At 36.3% G+C, this 16,719-nt stretch overlaps 1 protein-coding gene across 1 annotated transcript in view; it reads right to left on the reverse strand.

Annotated features, from left to right (window-relative positions):
- The window catches only part of LOC110112901 (auxin-binding protein 4), a 36,726-nt gene that overhangs the window by 5,298 nt on the left and 14,709 nt on the right, over positions 1 to 16,719 (reverse strand). Inside the window, exons 2-5 of the mRNA XM_020845289.2 lie at positions 14,723 to 14,829; positions 12,203 to 12,403; positions 6,978 to 7,045; positions 4,410 to 4,529 (exon numbers count right to left, since the gene is read on the reverse strand). Coding sequence (XP_020700948.1) covers positions 4,427 to 4,529; positions 6,978 to 7,045; positions 12,203 to 12,403; positions 14,723 to 14,829 — 479 coding nt within the window. The 3' untranslated portion in view covers positions 4,410 to 4,426. The remainder of the gene's footprint in view (positions 1 to 4,409; positions 4,530 to 6,977; positions 7,046 to 12,202; positions 12,404 to 14,722; positions 14,830 to 16,719) is intronic.

Genomic DNA, 16,719 nt, shown 5'->3' on the forward strand with positions numbered 1-16,719 from the left:
AAATCGACAGTTTACAAACTCTACGTTGCGCGACATTGCCCGTTCGTAAAACGGACTTCACATCGTGTACGAAACGTCGAAATCATTTAGAAAAGGTTGTAATATTACTCATGCCATAGAAGGTAATCAAAATTGACGGACTACGAATGAAATGATGCGTAGCGTTACCTGAACACCGCCCGTTCACAAAACGGACTTCGTTGTTGTGTCCGGAACATCAGAAATACCTAGAAATGATAGTAATATTGCTTGGATCCTTGCAAGAGCAAAAAAGCGAAATTTGCATGAGTTACGAATTGGCAACATGGAAATCACGATGCACGAAAAGCGAAGAACTATGTTAGGGTTTAATTATATTTTTCCTCTGTTTAAACTATATATATATATATTGTAAAACCCGAAAATGCCGTCTAAGACCTCGCACGCTTTTCAAAGCGCCGCGACGAGGTTTAAGTGAAAATTTTGAGGTTGTCAGATTTCGACGGGAATAATTTTAGAAAATAGAGCGCAAAATTCTGATCGTTTTCATATATAGAACCTATATTTAATTATGAGTATTTCGAGAATTATGAATTTTGGAAAGTTAGAAATGCCAATCCTACCCCTAAGTCTTTCTTAAGCCAAATCTACTTAAGTGAGGGCATGAGAGTCTTTTGGCATGTCCCATTTCTCCCTATTAGGCAAACCGAACCCCTCACATTCTCCCTCATTCGCCCCTTTTCACCCAAACCGAGCGGACAAGAGAGAAGAGGCGGACGGGTAGGGGCGTCGGGCAAGAGTGACGGCCGGCTCCGGCGACTTTTTCCGGCGAGAAAACTTGAGGAAATCGTAGAGGAGCTTAAAGGAAGTTAAAGGTATGCAATAGAACTAGGTTTTTCCCTCTCATTCTCAAGATTTTTGGAAGAGAAGATTTCTAGGGTTTTGAGAAAACTTGGTTTTTCTTAGAGAAAAGTTTAGGGAAGGTTAGGGGGATGTTTCTAAACCCTAGTGTGCATTTTCCTTCACCAAAATATGAGTTTTGTGTGCGATAACCACGTTACGGGTGGGAGGGTCGATTATCTGGTACAATCTCCTGTCGAAATCCTAATTAAATCCCGCAATTTGGCTGCGTTGCAAAACGACACTACAATCTATGGCGCGTTAACAGGCAACGGGAAATACAAAACAAAAACCCGGCTCCCTCTCATTCCCTCTCCATTCACTCACACTAGCCCCAGCTCCCTCTGCTCTCTCCCTCGTCTCTCTCTGCTTCTCATGTACTAGCCCTCCTCCGCCTTTGACTCACGGTAAAACTGACCCCAACAGCCGTCCTCCTCCTCTACCTCATGCCAAAACTGATCGCAACTGCATCTCCACCTGCACTTTGCATTCCAACAGCCGAAACAACCCCTCTTCCACAGCAAGCCGTAAGCCTCCTCAACTACAGCAGCTCACATAGCCAAACAGCCAAACAACCACAACAGACCTCCCTCTACCATCTCCCTCATCCAAGCCCCTAATCGAACTCCACATCAACAACAGACAGGGCCAATCTTCTTCACGTGAAGACCTTCCAAACCACCAGACAGTCCATACTATACAACACTCTCACCTAAACACCTTCACACTGGCAGGTCTTCAACAACATCTAGCAAATCCACCCAGCACCTTTCCATTCCTTCCTCACAACCCATTTACGTTTCTCCTCACAGCCCAAGCCAACTACCCCTCTTCTCCCTTACAGCAGCCCAGCACTTTACTGTGCAACCCACCTACAGCCCAACAGCAACCACCTCTCTTGTATTACCTCACAGTCACCTTCAGACTAACCCAATAACTCCTCCACACATCTCTCCAACAGCAGCAACTACAACCTTCTCCATAACAGCAACAACCTTACACTCCTACACTTCCTCCTAGCCATCTAACTCACAAATCCAACCCCAAACAGTAGTCCAAACAGTCACTACCAGCCCTCTAACTCACAAACCCAACCCAAAACAACCACTGCCAGCCCTCTAACTCACAAATCAAATCCAAAATAGTCCACTACCAGCTTTCCAAGTCACAAATTCAACCCAAAGAGAGAAATTCAAAAAAAAAGAGGGAGGAAGAGAAATATTGTGACTTGATCCCTTGACATCATCACCACCTCTCCTCGCTCGCTGGTGCAAGGTATAATGCTCACTAAACTTAAAAGAACTCTAAAATCTTGTTGTTTACGTTTGCGCCGCAATAAGTAGACCTCCTATGCGCGCTTTTCTTAGCACGATGAGAGGAAGCTTGACGCGGCGCCTGAGACGAAACAGGTAAGCCCTGTGCGCGCTTTTTTTAGCATGGCAGGATAAAATTAAGTATTCGCGTGTGATTTTATGCAGGGGAAATTTGTAAATTTTTAGTGTAGGTACCCTTGCAACTAATGCAAGTTTTTCTTGACGTTGTGCCATAGAAGACCACAGCCGCGGTGTCACCTGATACCGACCATGCACGCCTTTCTTGACATGTCCCCAAAATTCTCCTAAATTAGGAAGATGTCGTGTCACAACCCAACCCAATATGACCTGATATCACATAGATAATATTGTGTCAGATTGTGGCAAGACTGACCCCAAGATCTTGTTGAAGAAGTATTAAAATAAACTTCTAATTTATATACTATATTGAGGCATTATTGAATACAATATAAAACAGAAGACAACTGAATCTCAACATAATTTTCTATATATAATCTGAAGGCTATCTATAACAACACTTTGTAACAGAGAGAATAACAAAATAAAAGTCAAGTCTGCAAAAATCAAAACTAACCAAAACATACTAATAGCACAGATCGAAACCTGCTATCCAAACTCGCTCCTTACCCTTCCCCAGGCCTGAAAACAATTGCTAAAGCATAATGAGCTTAATCCGATTCAATAGGCTATCGTAACCTAAAACTAAAAAACTAAAAAAAAATGAAAAACTAAACTGAATCATATAATGAAATTGAATAAAATTAAAAAAATGCTAAAATTAATTGAATTATAAACAATCACTTCATAATAATTATTAGAATAATTGTTAAGCCCAAATTTTCATATATCTTCGTTGCCAAAATCCCACCTGGGCACCCAATGGCGTCGGCATCACAACACTTCGGTAACAAAATCCAACCTCGGTCGCCCACTGGTGTCGGCATTACAACACTTTGGTAACAAAATTCCACCTCGGTCACCCACTGGGACCAGCATCACAACACTTTAGTAACAGAATCCCACCTCGGTCACCGTTGCGGGCTGGCGTAGGCATCATAACACTTCGGTAACAGAATGTCACCTTGGTCGCCCACTGCCGCCTACATCACATCATATCACATCACATTTCTTTCATATTTTTTTATAAATTTCTTTAATAAAAGCATAATTGAATTGAATTAAAAAATTGTCAAAATGTTCTAACGGCAGACAACATAAATAAAAAACTCATAGATTGTGTAAAACGCCATCCTAAAGCTTTAATTAAACTGAAGCACTATTTTTCGATGTCAAAATAAATTTTTGAGTAGGAAAAATTGCCGTTTTTTCAAAATCTCCCAGGAAAAAATTTTCAGAATATATTCAAAATATTCATAATCTAAATCTCTTAACATATAAAAAAGTTATACGGGAAAAGTTTTACAAAGACAATTATCCTCGTTTTTCAATAACATAAATACATAAGGAACTTAAATAAAATTATCCTCATTTTTCAGAATTTTATTCTATCTTATTGTTATTTAGCTTATTAGCCTACATATGTTTTATCATACTTCTTAAAATTTGTTATTAAAAGAGTGCATAAAAGCACATGCATTAATTTTAAACTCATCTAATCAACTTCAAATATTTTGAATGCATTGCATTAATTTTATACAGCATTTCATAGTTAGTATTTCTTTTTAAGCAAAACAAACAAACCCCTAAATTAATCACCACATTGAAGCACCACATACTATATCAAACATCTTTTGATAAAAGCAATTGTGAATGCTAACATTAGTCGTCATCACGTGGAACAACGATAATGTTTGAAAAAAAAAACGATTGCAACCAAAATTCTGTATGTCGATGTACAGTGTTTTGTATTCAATATTTTATTTTTAAGCTAAAACTGTTAATTAACATGGGTTAATAAAATTGCTTATAATACTGTCAATTATATCCATATAAAAATGATCATAAGCAGCATGTGGTAAGAGTAACAGGGCGTCCATTCATTAGACGAGTAACATGGCGGTGATAAAAAAATGGTGATTAGTATTTATTTGTTAATAGGTTAAGAATGTTAAGAGCAAATTTACTATTCTAAAATTAAAATCCATCACTAAGTGGCATATCAAGAGTGAGAAGAACTATATAACTACATTACATTGCAGCTCGTCATCTACAGAGAGCATATATACATATACATACTATTTTGTAAACTGATATCAGAGCTCATCCTTGGGTTCATGCAAAACTTCCTGGTCCCAGTAGAAAGGAAACTTGAGCCTGGCTGCAGTGTGTGGCATGCTCCAATCATTATAAATGAACCTGACAATAGAACAGTAAATCATCAAGAAATAAGTTGATGACACTCAGCTACTGTACTAATATTGATTACAAGCTAAACGATGCACGTAAGAAATTTCAATTTTCAGTAAGTGAAAAATATCATAGGTGTAGATTTCAAGGTAAACTCTCTTGAATTTTTAGAGTAAAAATTCTGTTACAAACAAATTTAATCGTGTAACAAATAATAATCTAGTAAGGGAATTCAAAACTAAAATTCCTTATAAAAAACCATGGGTGAATTAGAAGCTCGAAGTGATTCATCATCTTTTGGACAACAGAGAAATTCTATGAAACTTATGTACCACAAGATTGTGAAGTCTAAGGCTTCGTTTGGGACGACTTTTTTGCTTCTTAAAGCAGTTTTTTAGCATAAAAATTTTAATTTCTAGTAAAAATTTTAATTTTTAAACTGGAAAGTTATTTTAAAAAGCAATAAAAAAGTCCTCTCAAACGAAGTCTAAGTCATAATTCTGCATCAGCTCTTAATTTTTCCAAGGATTTATCTATACTGTTAAACTAATTTGTTTAAAGATAAATTTGACGATTCAAAATGACTGAAAAATGATCATTCATAAAATAAACCCAAATAATATAAGGAAAAGGTAATTACGATGATTTATGCATCTATAATACAAAACTTTGGCACAAAAAGTTTCTAAGAATTAAATTTCAATTGATTCCAACTATCCCTTGTGCAGTTTCTAGTAGCCCAACTATTACTCCACCTATTTCCTGTTCATTCATTTGGCACTTGAAGAAAAAACTTCTAGACATACTCTCAATTTTCACTAATCAAAAACACACTATTTTTCATGTTATTCTGTTTTCAAATTACCGAAATTACATTAAAAATGAGTAGAAAATACGTTATGACCAAGAAACAAAACACAAAACATACACTCTCGGACAATAAAAGGAAAGTTGGAACTGTGGTACTCGTGCAAGGTTTCTAAGTTCGTGCAACTTTGAACAACCAAAATGGAAAAAAATTTGAGAACAGTGATAATTTAATCAAAATTATCTGTCTTGTAATGCATGCCTTATCGATTACATTCCACCATATTAAATTTGCCTGACCATCGTGGAAGTGAACGCGTAGCTTTCCTAGAGAAAAACTAAATGTCAATATATGGATATTAATTACTCAAAATCACCAGCTGTATTTTTGGATTGTGCGATGTGCATGAAGCCAATTTGCTGACATGTGTCCTGCATGCTCTTATACTGTCGCACACATGCCACAAGTCACGCTCCCTAAACCCCGGGGGGCAAATCCCCCCCCCCCCCCCACACACACACACATAAAAAAAATTCTTTATTATATGATTCTTTAGATAATTTGTCATCCACCTATTTTTTTGTCTTTATTACAAGGGTTTGCCCCCACCCCCAAACCACCTAAAAGTTTTAAAATACTATGACCTTTAGGCAACTGTCCCCAGGATAATTAAACACATTGTATAGTGGTGTTATTGTTAAGGAATAATGAACCAAATACTAAGAGAAATAATAAAAAGAATTCATCATTTTATTAATTAAATTGAATTTAAAAAATATTCTTACAACCAAAACAGGTCGAACCTCGCCGGGGGCGTTTCCCCTTGGACCCCCGACCTATCTGCAAAGCGTACAACGATCAAGGATACGAACAAATAGAGGTCAAGCCAAATTCAAGACAACTCCAGCATACATTTTATAGAAATTGAATGATTAATCAATTACATCTTTTTAATTTTTTTTGCAAAAAAAATCATTCATACTTCATCGCTATTAACCGGTTGACCCATTTTCTTGTAGCGACGAGTCGACTTCAAGGCAACACCAACAATTACTTATAAGTTTGCCCCCTTGAAAATTAAGACAGGTTCCACCCCTAGTTACCATCTTTCACCAACAACACGTTTAAATGCAGCTCAAAAGTTGATAATTTAACGAGCTCGCCAGTGTTTTATTTTCTTTTTTTTTTAATTTTGAGCAAATTTAATATCAAATTCACACATCACACATAAAGACAGCAAAACCAAAGAAACATAAAGCTCAACCAACAAGCTAATAGGCGTTGCATTGCCAATGTTTTAATGAAATCACTGTCAGTCCGAACCTAGAAATCTTAATTTCCTTTGATAATACAGAAATGTAAGGAGCCCGTGCATTCAGTCTGAAATATATCTAGAACTGTTCTATCATAATCCATCAACTTCAATTAGATTAAAAAAAAAGAAAAAAAAGAAAGCAGATGCTTAGGAGCTTCAATGTCTGTCAAAAAAAACAGTGAAAAACGATCAAAACATAAATAACGAGGGAATATTCTATGAAAGATTGCAAATAACAATACCATGTATGAGCTTGCATTAGTTATTTCCCTCAGACACAAATAAGAAAAATAATAACAAATTGATAGGCATATAAATGAGGATAACTACTCACACTTTCACAGGTGGACGAGATATCACAACTAGCATTTGAAGATCCTCATGCTCATCATTATTCCAAATCTGCATACCACCAAAACAAATGGTAGCATATGAAAAGTATATAGTCAATATTTGTTTGACTGAACAAAATAAATAACCAAACCATTAGATATTTAGCTACAGCATCTAAGTTCTAAGAACTATAAGCATCACTTTAGCCTTAAAAGCATAGTCTTCATGGTGGAAGCCACGAACTTCCCCCACCAAAACGTCTAGATTAAGTAGAAGCTTTAAACCAATGTAAGCTTTCATATTTAATAACCATCTTAACCCACAATCATCAAGTCAAATCAAGATTCAAAAGATCTCTAAATATCTATTCAACATACACTAGGTTTATACTTCTATGTGAATATGGGCTCCGAAAATTTGCGCTCGGCCTCTCACTGGGAGAATTTTAAGGTTGTTTAGGGTTAATTTCTATAAGGCCGATTAGGTTTGAGATAAGACAATAACCAGAGATTTCGCCCTCATTTTGTGAGGACTTTATGATATGGTTCTAGGTTTTTCATAGGCGCAAGACCTTATGGTTAATTACCCCCTGATAATGAGAGAATTTTCAATTAAGACTAATCGACAAATAGACACTAAGTGCTCGATGTATAATGGCAACAAATTAATTTAGGGTTACAATTTGAAATTTATCACTTAATGCTTAAAGAGAATGGTGGGGGAATGATGATAAACCCGATCAACGTCATACAATTTCGTCGTCCCAGCTTGTCATGGTCGCTAATATAATTAGTCAAAGAAGATAGTCGACCAAACCTGATGGAATGATCCTTGTTGGTGAATATGAGTTGCTTCATTCAAATGTATCTTATAGACTTGAATTGATATTTATCTAAGAGGGCAAATCAAGTTGACCTTAGCTAACAAAGAGTTTAATATTCTATTAAGTACACCCTATGATTCATTAATCGATGATTTTTTATCCATTAGAGAACTCACCGGGCCTAGTTATAACCGTAATTTAATTGTTATTTTGTTTTAGCTAAACAATTCAGTTAGAGGACGTACCACAACCTTACTAACAAGAGATCGTTTAAGAATGAATTGTAATGATACACTCGATAAGATATTGACTCTTTATGACCTGAGGTTATCCTTCAATCTATCACACTTGATAAACGATTGCGAAGTATGGATGAATTTTCACTTTAAATTTTAGGGATGGTAAATTTAACTTGAATATTATCTTTCCTTATTAAATTTTTTATTTTTTTATAAAAATTTGAACCCCGCAATAATTTGTTCTAAGACTTGGGGGTATTTTGATCAGGTCCCCTCCAATTGAGATTCACTATCATCATGATCATCATTGAGCTATTTAAATAATATAATTCTTATTGATCTTATCGACTCTACCAACTTGCTTGTAGATTTTCATTTTAGTTTGTTAGCTCAGTGTTCTCAGACAAATTCGAAAGTTTAGAGTACTTACCAGAGCATAAGAAAACAAACTTAATCTTTTAAGGGCTGGAACATAAAGTATATAACGTGCATATTTTGTGTATTCATGCAGTGATTTACATGCTTTTAGATGCAATTGCACATTATACTCATGCATTTTTTTATGTAGACATAACATAATTGCACATTTTTCGAAGAATAAATACAATCTAAATTTATTCTTTATTTTAACTAGCACGGTATTCTCGAACTTCAAATTTAGATCTTTGATGTATTTGATCGAGGCACATACAAGTATTTCAATTAAAAAAAAAAGTTCGTAGATTTTAAAAATGATTATAGGAGATGTAAAATCGTTGCACATTCTTTGACATGAGGGGATTTTCGTTCAAGTTGCTTTTAACCTCACATAATATTCTTAGACTTTATATTCAAGCATAGAGCATATTTATAAAAGCATACGTGAAGAAATTCAATAATGATCATGCCTTTCGGTGGGCATGCCATGCACATTTTTCAATGCATTTGCATAGTAAACTTGTATGTTTTTCAATATACTTTCATACTTTTCAATACATTTATGTTGCCTTTACGCATTTTTAATTGCATTTATAGAGCATTCACATGCTTTTCAATGTACTTCATTTATTGCATTTGTTCTAGGAGTAGCTACACACTTTTTTTGAGGCAACCGTGTACTTCTTGATTCAAAGGCATGCTTCTCGAGGCAGTTGTGAACTCTCAACACAATAGCATGCTTCTTGAGGCAACAATATGCTTCTTGAGAAAGCGGTGCACTTTTCGAGGAAACCGAGTGCTTCTAGAAATGATTGCACAATTTTTTAATTTTTACAAGTGTTTATCGTTGAAATGCACACAAAGCTTTATTTAGAGGTTAAAACTTAAAAGTACATCTTCTATCCACTTACATGTGTAAATCACAAATATGATGGCATTGAGAGAAAATAGGACACTATGGCTAAGCGTCCTTGAGAGTTCTAGGCCATCCCAACACCATAAAAAATGCATGTATGGTCAATGTCGTAGGACACCGCGGCTAAGCATTTTCTATCTCAGCTCTCCAAGAAGAGCGTGCATGAGTCTTCATAGTCCTGCTCAAAATTTTATAATATTTTCACATAGCATCAAGAAAGAAGCGCGCATGTATTTAAATTTTCCTTGATGTGTTAAGAAAAACATGCACAAGGCTTACCCGTTACATCATTACATATGAGTTTCCCCCACTACAATAAGCTAAGCGCACACGAGTTTCACTTGCATACCAAATACATCACATTCTAGATTTTGGAATTTTTGAGTGTTTGTAAATTTATACCTTAGTGCGAGGCAATAACTACGATATGGAGAGGCAATAGGGGTTGAAACACTAAATTCTTCTCTTTTTTACTATTTTTACCCCCATTTTGTTGTTGTTGCTGCTTCTATTTATTTTTCCTACTTATCTTTTTCCTTATTTGGTTCTATGTTTTCTCTTTTTCAAGAGAGACAAAGAGAGGGAAGAGAGATAAATATTTATAGAGGGACTGTTATCTAAAATTGGGAGACATGACAGGGTAGATATAATTGGAATGTTAAGAAAGAAAGAGAGCGAGGAGGGTTAAAACAGAGGAAGAGAGGAAAATTTTTTACTCTACATAAAGAGGAAAAGTAAAGAGAATGGTAGAGAGAGAAAACAATAAGGGTAATGGGTAGTTGGTGGTTTGGGTGTGTTGGACTTGGTTGGGCTTGCCAGAGATGGCTAGAGCATGTGCCTCGCTGACGGAGGAAGCAAGAGGGTTGGCTAGGAAGAGTCGTCGACTGCAAGGTGTCGAGTTTGGTCAGGCCTAACTAGAGGAGGAAGATGGTGAGGGGGAGCTATAGGGCCGACGGTAGGCTGGGTCTACAAAGCTGGAGCTACAGTGGTCGATAGGACTTATAGTGACTACAGTCGACTAGGGCAGCTACTGATTGTTTGGAGGGTTGGTCGCGCACAAGAGGTTGGTGACAATCTGAAGGTATATTAGGTTAAAGGAGGGGGCTAGAGGTAGTGTGTTCTGCGACAGGCAGAGTTAAGTTTGGCTTGGCTTGGTGTTGCAGTTGGCATCACTTCGCGCATGAGTAAACTCCACACATAGACTCAGGCAATAACTCGGGCAATATGGGTCTCCTTTTCGGGTAATTTCAATGTTTTAAAGGTATTGATGCAGTCTGTTTCAAAAATGAACAATGTTCAACAACTTCACATAACATTGTGGCCATAGACTGACATTTTCATTACATTCGATTGAGTCAACTGTGAAAAATTCTTTCATTGGTATTTTTTACACTTTAAATGCCTCGACGCAGTTACTTGTACAAATGGGCAACATTTAAGTGATTTTGATCGCATTCAAGGCGCTTTGGACTCGTTTTGCATAACATAGCAATAGTTAATCACCATTCTCATTGCACATGCTTGAGTCAATCGAGGAATACATATAAAGGTCAACAGTGAATTATATTATTTAACATATTCCTAAACTATATATTCTACTAGCTTTTTTGGCATACATAACCAAAAAGACAATAATGTCATGAAGTAGAACCTAGACATCAAAACATAAGCTACACTCTTCTTTTGTTACTCATTGTATCTAACCTAGGCTTAAAGGGGTGGATTCAAGACTTCTAATTTCTATGGTGGGTGAGTAAGGATGTGAGTAGCACCCTTGGATGATTGGAGGAATTTTATTGGTTGCGGGGACAATGAAAGGGGGTCAGCAAAGGCTTAGGCCAAACCAGCCCTAGGACTACCCCTTAGAATTTCACTTTTATCAAGAAAATCTTCATTTAACATACCAGACTGAAGATCCAGTGTAAGTACCACTCAAAAATTCAAGTACAAGAAGAAGAGGACGAAGATGATGAAATCATAGAAGTCGAAGTAGTCTACATGATGGGGCATAACAATGAGTAGTCTCCATTACGAGCCTACCATAAACACTATGAAGTAGGGCTTGCTGCTTCTGGAGCTACAATCCCTCAAGAAAAGCAAGCACAGTATGACCAAGTTGAAGTTGTGAGCTTTTTCATCAAACCAGACACAAAAATTCTTAAAATCCGTATATTTTGAATGCTTAACACTTACTATGTATCAACCAAATACCCTATAAATAAATAAATAAAAATACTACTATGACTTGATTTTTCATAAAATGCAGTTTCATAAAATGCAGACACGAATGCTCTCTCTCTCTCTGGTCAAATAGTAACAAATTTCTGCCACCGATTTATTCATTTGTGCATCAATTATAAGAATATTTTCCTCCAATCAACAAAGAATCAGTAGCTAAATGCTACCGTAACCTACTTCTTCGAAATAAGACACTGATCCAATTTACAACATAGATTATCCAATAGGGATGGTTCCAAGTAAATACCACACAACAGCTACTAATAATATGATAATAACTGCTATAACTAGTCCATGAAATGCCCATATAAAATTTGGTTGTGCTCACAAATGTCCAAAGAAATAAATTTAGTGAACGCAAGGGAAAGAATATCCTAAGTACTGTTGCATAGCCTAACTTAAAGGATGGCCTAGTAATCATAATCAGGTAATGCTCAAAAGCAGACAGAGAAACCGATATGGTACTGGAACAGACGATCATGTCCTGGTGAACTATTTTTATGGTATGGATCGTCCAGAAGATATGTATATAATTTGTGGGAGTACATTTGATGGATCCCAGGAAATAAAAGTTGAAATTCACAGATCATTACCTGATGGGGATCATTCACAGGGATGGCAAATGTGCTGTTCGCATAGATAGGGTACTCTTGAGGTGTCCCCGGGTACTTATGAGAGCTTGAGGCAAGCATAAGAGTACCTCTACCTTTTAAAACGACAAATACTTCTTCACATGAGTGCCTATGGATTGGTGTTCGAGATCCTGGAGTAAATGTTTGAAGCCAAAGTTCAACCTACAAGAGCATATTAACATATTAAGTTCCAGAACGTTATTCTACGTGTACCTGCAGAGTGTTCAGACCAATAATTTATTACATATTGCATGAGGGAAAATTAAAATACATGTTACAAAGATCATTAAATTTCAAATGGAAGGTTATGTAATAAGTAAACAAGCCTTGAAAAAAAATAAAACATGCAGCATATTTATCACTAATTGAGAAGCCTTTCACATCACAAATTCATAGCCTTGCTGAAAATAAACATGTACATGTATATTCAACCATGATCCAGGACCCAGGTCAAGCAACTGATTCAAATAACAAACTCAACTACATACTTATAACTATTTGAAGAAGCATTTCACGCATCATAGGACCCAAAAACTTCTCATCCAATGTAAAAACAAAAAGTTATCAGAGATCATGAACAGCTTCATTCCATGGGAACTTTCGTTATTTTCTGTTGATAATTGGGCCCTGCTTTTCTGCCTCTCTACAACTAAAGACGTGATGATACCTGACCCTCTCTACAAGAAACCCTAGGAGGAAAATATATATCGTTTTCATTTTACTACATAGAATATCAAGATAATGGATGGAGTCCTCTCTATTTCCCAATATATCATTGTGAAACAAAAGCAATTTGGACCCAACGTAAAAAAGTCAGAACCTTATATTGATAGCAATAACAATTAACTGTTGTCTTGAAAACTAACATTTTTCTTATAGAGACCATCAAGATTTATTTTGTTAATGGAGAAACATTCCTCCTTTCTACCTTGTAAACAACCATTCTTTGTTTTAAAGAAAACGTTTTTTGAACATGAAGTGCATTGCATTGACTCTATTTTATATAGAGGTCAGATTAGAAAAGATCGTATTATCATGCACATCATTCACAAATTACTCCCAGCATTTGTTATTGATAACCTAAGATGGAAATTAAAATAAACCCTAGAAAAAAATCTATTCAGAATACAACAATAATTGTTTCAAGTTCAAATTTAAAGGTTTTCATGCAGAGAGAGTATTAAGTTGGCCAATAAGTGAAATGCAGCCGTCAAATACCAGTACTAAACAAAACAAAAAAAAAAACTGAAGATGAGGAAAAAAAACTAATGTTAACAAAACAATGGATTCTAGGCCAATGTCTCTTCCAGGCTTTGTAGCCGCATGGTTAGCTCGCCACAATAGCCAATTGAACAACTAGCTTCTTCTCCGTCTTGAATACATGGAGTGTAATTTTAGTAATAATAGATCTAGTGGGGAGATTGTGACTTTGGACGATCATGTCATTAATAAGAGTACATATTTTAGATATTTCAAGCCTATTATTCAGAGTGATAGTGAAACACATTGTTACAACCCAACCCAATAAGACCTACAAACTGAACAAGCCTTATCATGTTGAGCTATAATATGAGAATCTAAATATTTAAGTTTGGGAAATATTGCTATTCCAACCTTCCTATCTGATCCTATATCCGGTTATGTATTGGCAATTAACGAAATAATGAAGGATTACCTATTTCTCCTTTGCCAAAGGCTAGCTATCTTGCTAGGATAACGCTGAACTGATGCTGCATAAGGGTATTCGGCTGACAAGATGATGGTGGTAATGGTTATTAAATAACAATGGAAAATGGAGTGTATGTTCAGGGAAGATAGCACTTCTCTATCCTCTCTTTGGGCTTTTCTTCTTTGATCAAATGTTCAGGCAACCAACAAACTCTATTATTTGCAAAAGCCAGATATTTTATGGTTGTTGCTTCATGCATGTTCACATCAAAAAGAAGAAATAGGCAGATAAAATAAATTTAAATAAAAACATTTCAATGTTGTCGGCATTTTGCAGATAAGAACCTATCCCACACTATATCGGGAAATAAATCTATGCCCAACCTTGATCTGATTAAGGTTTTGTTTGGGACAACTGTCTTCCTGCTTTGTAATAAAAAAATTCTAATTCAAAATTAAAAAACTGTTTTAGAAAACAATAAAAGAGTTGTCCCAAATGAAGTCTAAATAAACTCTTCATTAGCTAGCTGGGTTCCAATTTTAGAGATCGCACCATGCCAGAGTAAGGCTTGCTGAGAGATTTAGCATAATTTGACATTTACAATGCGAGAAATTGTGCTGGATAAAGAATAACACAGCACTTTTTTTTAAATAATAAACACACCTCAGAAGCATCAACACTAAAACCTATTTACTTGAAGAGTTTAGAATTGGCTAAACTAAGATAATTACTTTAAGCAAACAGGACATTTAAGTATATGATTCTTCAGTTATAGAAAAACAGAAATCGACTGATACGGATGACCACCATACCTCTTTCATTCCATGTAGGACAGCTCCGGCAATTGTAATGTGTGAAAAACCTTCTCTTCCAAAGTTGCTTTCGGGCATCTTACTTATGTTTCTAACCACCAAAGAACCTTGAACCGAACGCCAGAATAACAATTATTAATAAATGCTAAACATTCAAGAAAAGTTAAACTATTTTATGAGTTTGATTCAGCTCAAAGAGTTTTTTTGTTAAAAAATATGAAAGACAGTAAATAGAACGAATATGAGAATCTGCAAAGTACATCAAAGGTAGCCTTTCATTGGAAATTTCTAAAGATACATAGAGCAACCAAATCCTAGCATTAGTAAAGGAATTCTCCGACAGCATGAAATTTCTACCAAAGTTGGGTCTAGAGAAGGGGTTTTGTACACAGCCATATTGCAAAGAGTTTATTTCCGTGACTGAGAACCCAAAACCTCCACGTCATAATGGAGGCAACCTAATCATTGCTGGCCTGCCCAAAAAACTTTATAAAATATACTTATAGTAAATAGACTTATTATAGCAACTTAATAGGAAGTTGGACAATTTAAAAAAAAAATGCATTAGATCATGACCAAAAGGATGGAAATGAATTTGAAATCACCTCACTATAGAGAATGTTGTTTCTCTTAGATCAAAGGTTTGAGTCACATACATTTAAATTTATTGTTTACCATTCCCAAATGCAAAACATAACACTTACTTCTTGATACCCGATACGTCACCAAAAATCGCCTTGATCAAGCACAAATCTCAAGATATATTAAAGTTGGAAACTTCCAAAATTAATTCGGGGTCATCTGAACTCTGGTTACAGCAAACTTATCGTCAAATTGAACAATTGGACGAGGGAACCCAACGCCATAAAAAGCAGTCTAATCCCAACCCAAATGGGCTCATATCAAGGGACCAAAGTATATCTTGAAGCTTAAAAGCATTAAATGAATGATCAAATGATAATCAAATATGACATGCTTATACTTAAATCAAGCGGCTCGACAAGAGGAATCCAACAAGTCCAAAATCGCTTAATTCTAACATCACTAAGGCACTCAAATGTTGAACGAATACTTCATAATTGAGGGAATTAATATGGGTCGTCCGATGGAACACTCCGAATTGACCCTGGATCTTCTCCATATTTACGGAGTATATCACTCCACAAATCTATAAATAAACCTCCTGATGTGAAACACACATGGGGAAACATGCATTGCACTTTAGAGATTAGTGAAAACTTTAACTTTGCAACATTAACAATAAAATTTAGCTTACTCAATTAGGATTCAAGAAAATTCGTGATAGATTAAGCGGTAGGCATTGACTACACTTAAGAGTTACAAGAGTCTCGCAAAAGATAACCAAAAGATAACTAAATAATGCAAATAGCTTTCACTAAAGCCACACGTTTAAAATTTAACTAAATAATGCAAATAGCTTTCACTAAAGCCACACGTTTAAAATTTAGACCATTCACCTTGAGGTCCGGCAATCTCTCTTTGAAGTGGAGGTTAGCGGAAGAGGGTTGCGAGAAAACTTAGCGATACCACTAAAACACGGGTGATGCCGAGAGAACTCGTCGCCGGTGAGGAAGTGGGAGTTGGAGAAGCGGGCGGATGACTTTCGATGATCCACGTGTAGTCGGAGAATTGGTCGTCGAAGGCGTCCACTAGTGTCGGTAAGATTCGATCCAAGTAATCTTCGACGGTATTGTCGAAGCCAAAACCACGCCAAAGAAAGGCGATCTAAGGACGTGAATGTGGCCGTAGGTGTCGAGTTCGATTCCGTAGTCAACGGCGGGATCCGCCATGCAGGGGAGGGCCGGCGGGTTTTCCTGGAGGGTTTGGGCGGAGCGGCTGCAGAGGCACGGGAAGTTGGAGAGGAGGTTTGGGTGGCTCGGGTTTGAGAGGAAATGAGAGAAAACAGTAGAAATTTTGGATAAAACCAAGAGCTCACCACGGTGGGTTGTTGGGTATTGCGGGTGGAGCCTCTCCTA

This window comes from Dendrobium catenatum, unplaced genomic scaffold (genome assembly GCF_001605985.2).
Source record: "Dendrobium catenatum unplaced genomic scaffold, ASM160598v2 fragScaff_scaffold_908, whole genome shotgun sequence".
NCBI lineage: Eukaryota > Viridiplantae > Streptophyta > Magnoliopsida > Asparagales > Orchidaceae > Dendrobium > Dendrobium catenatum.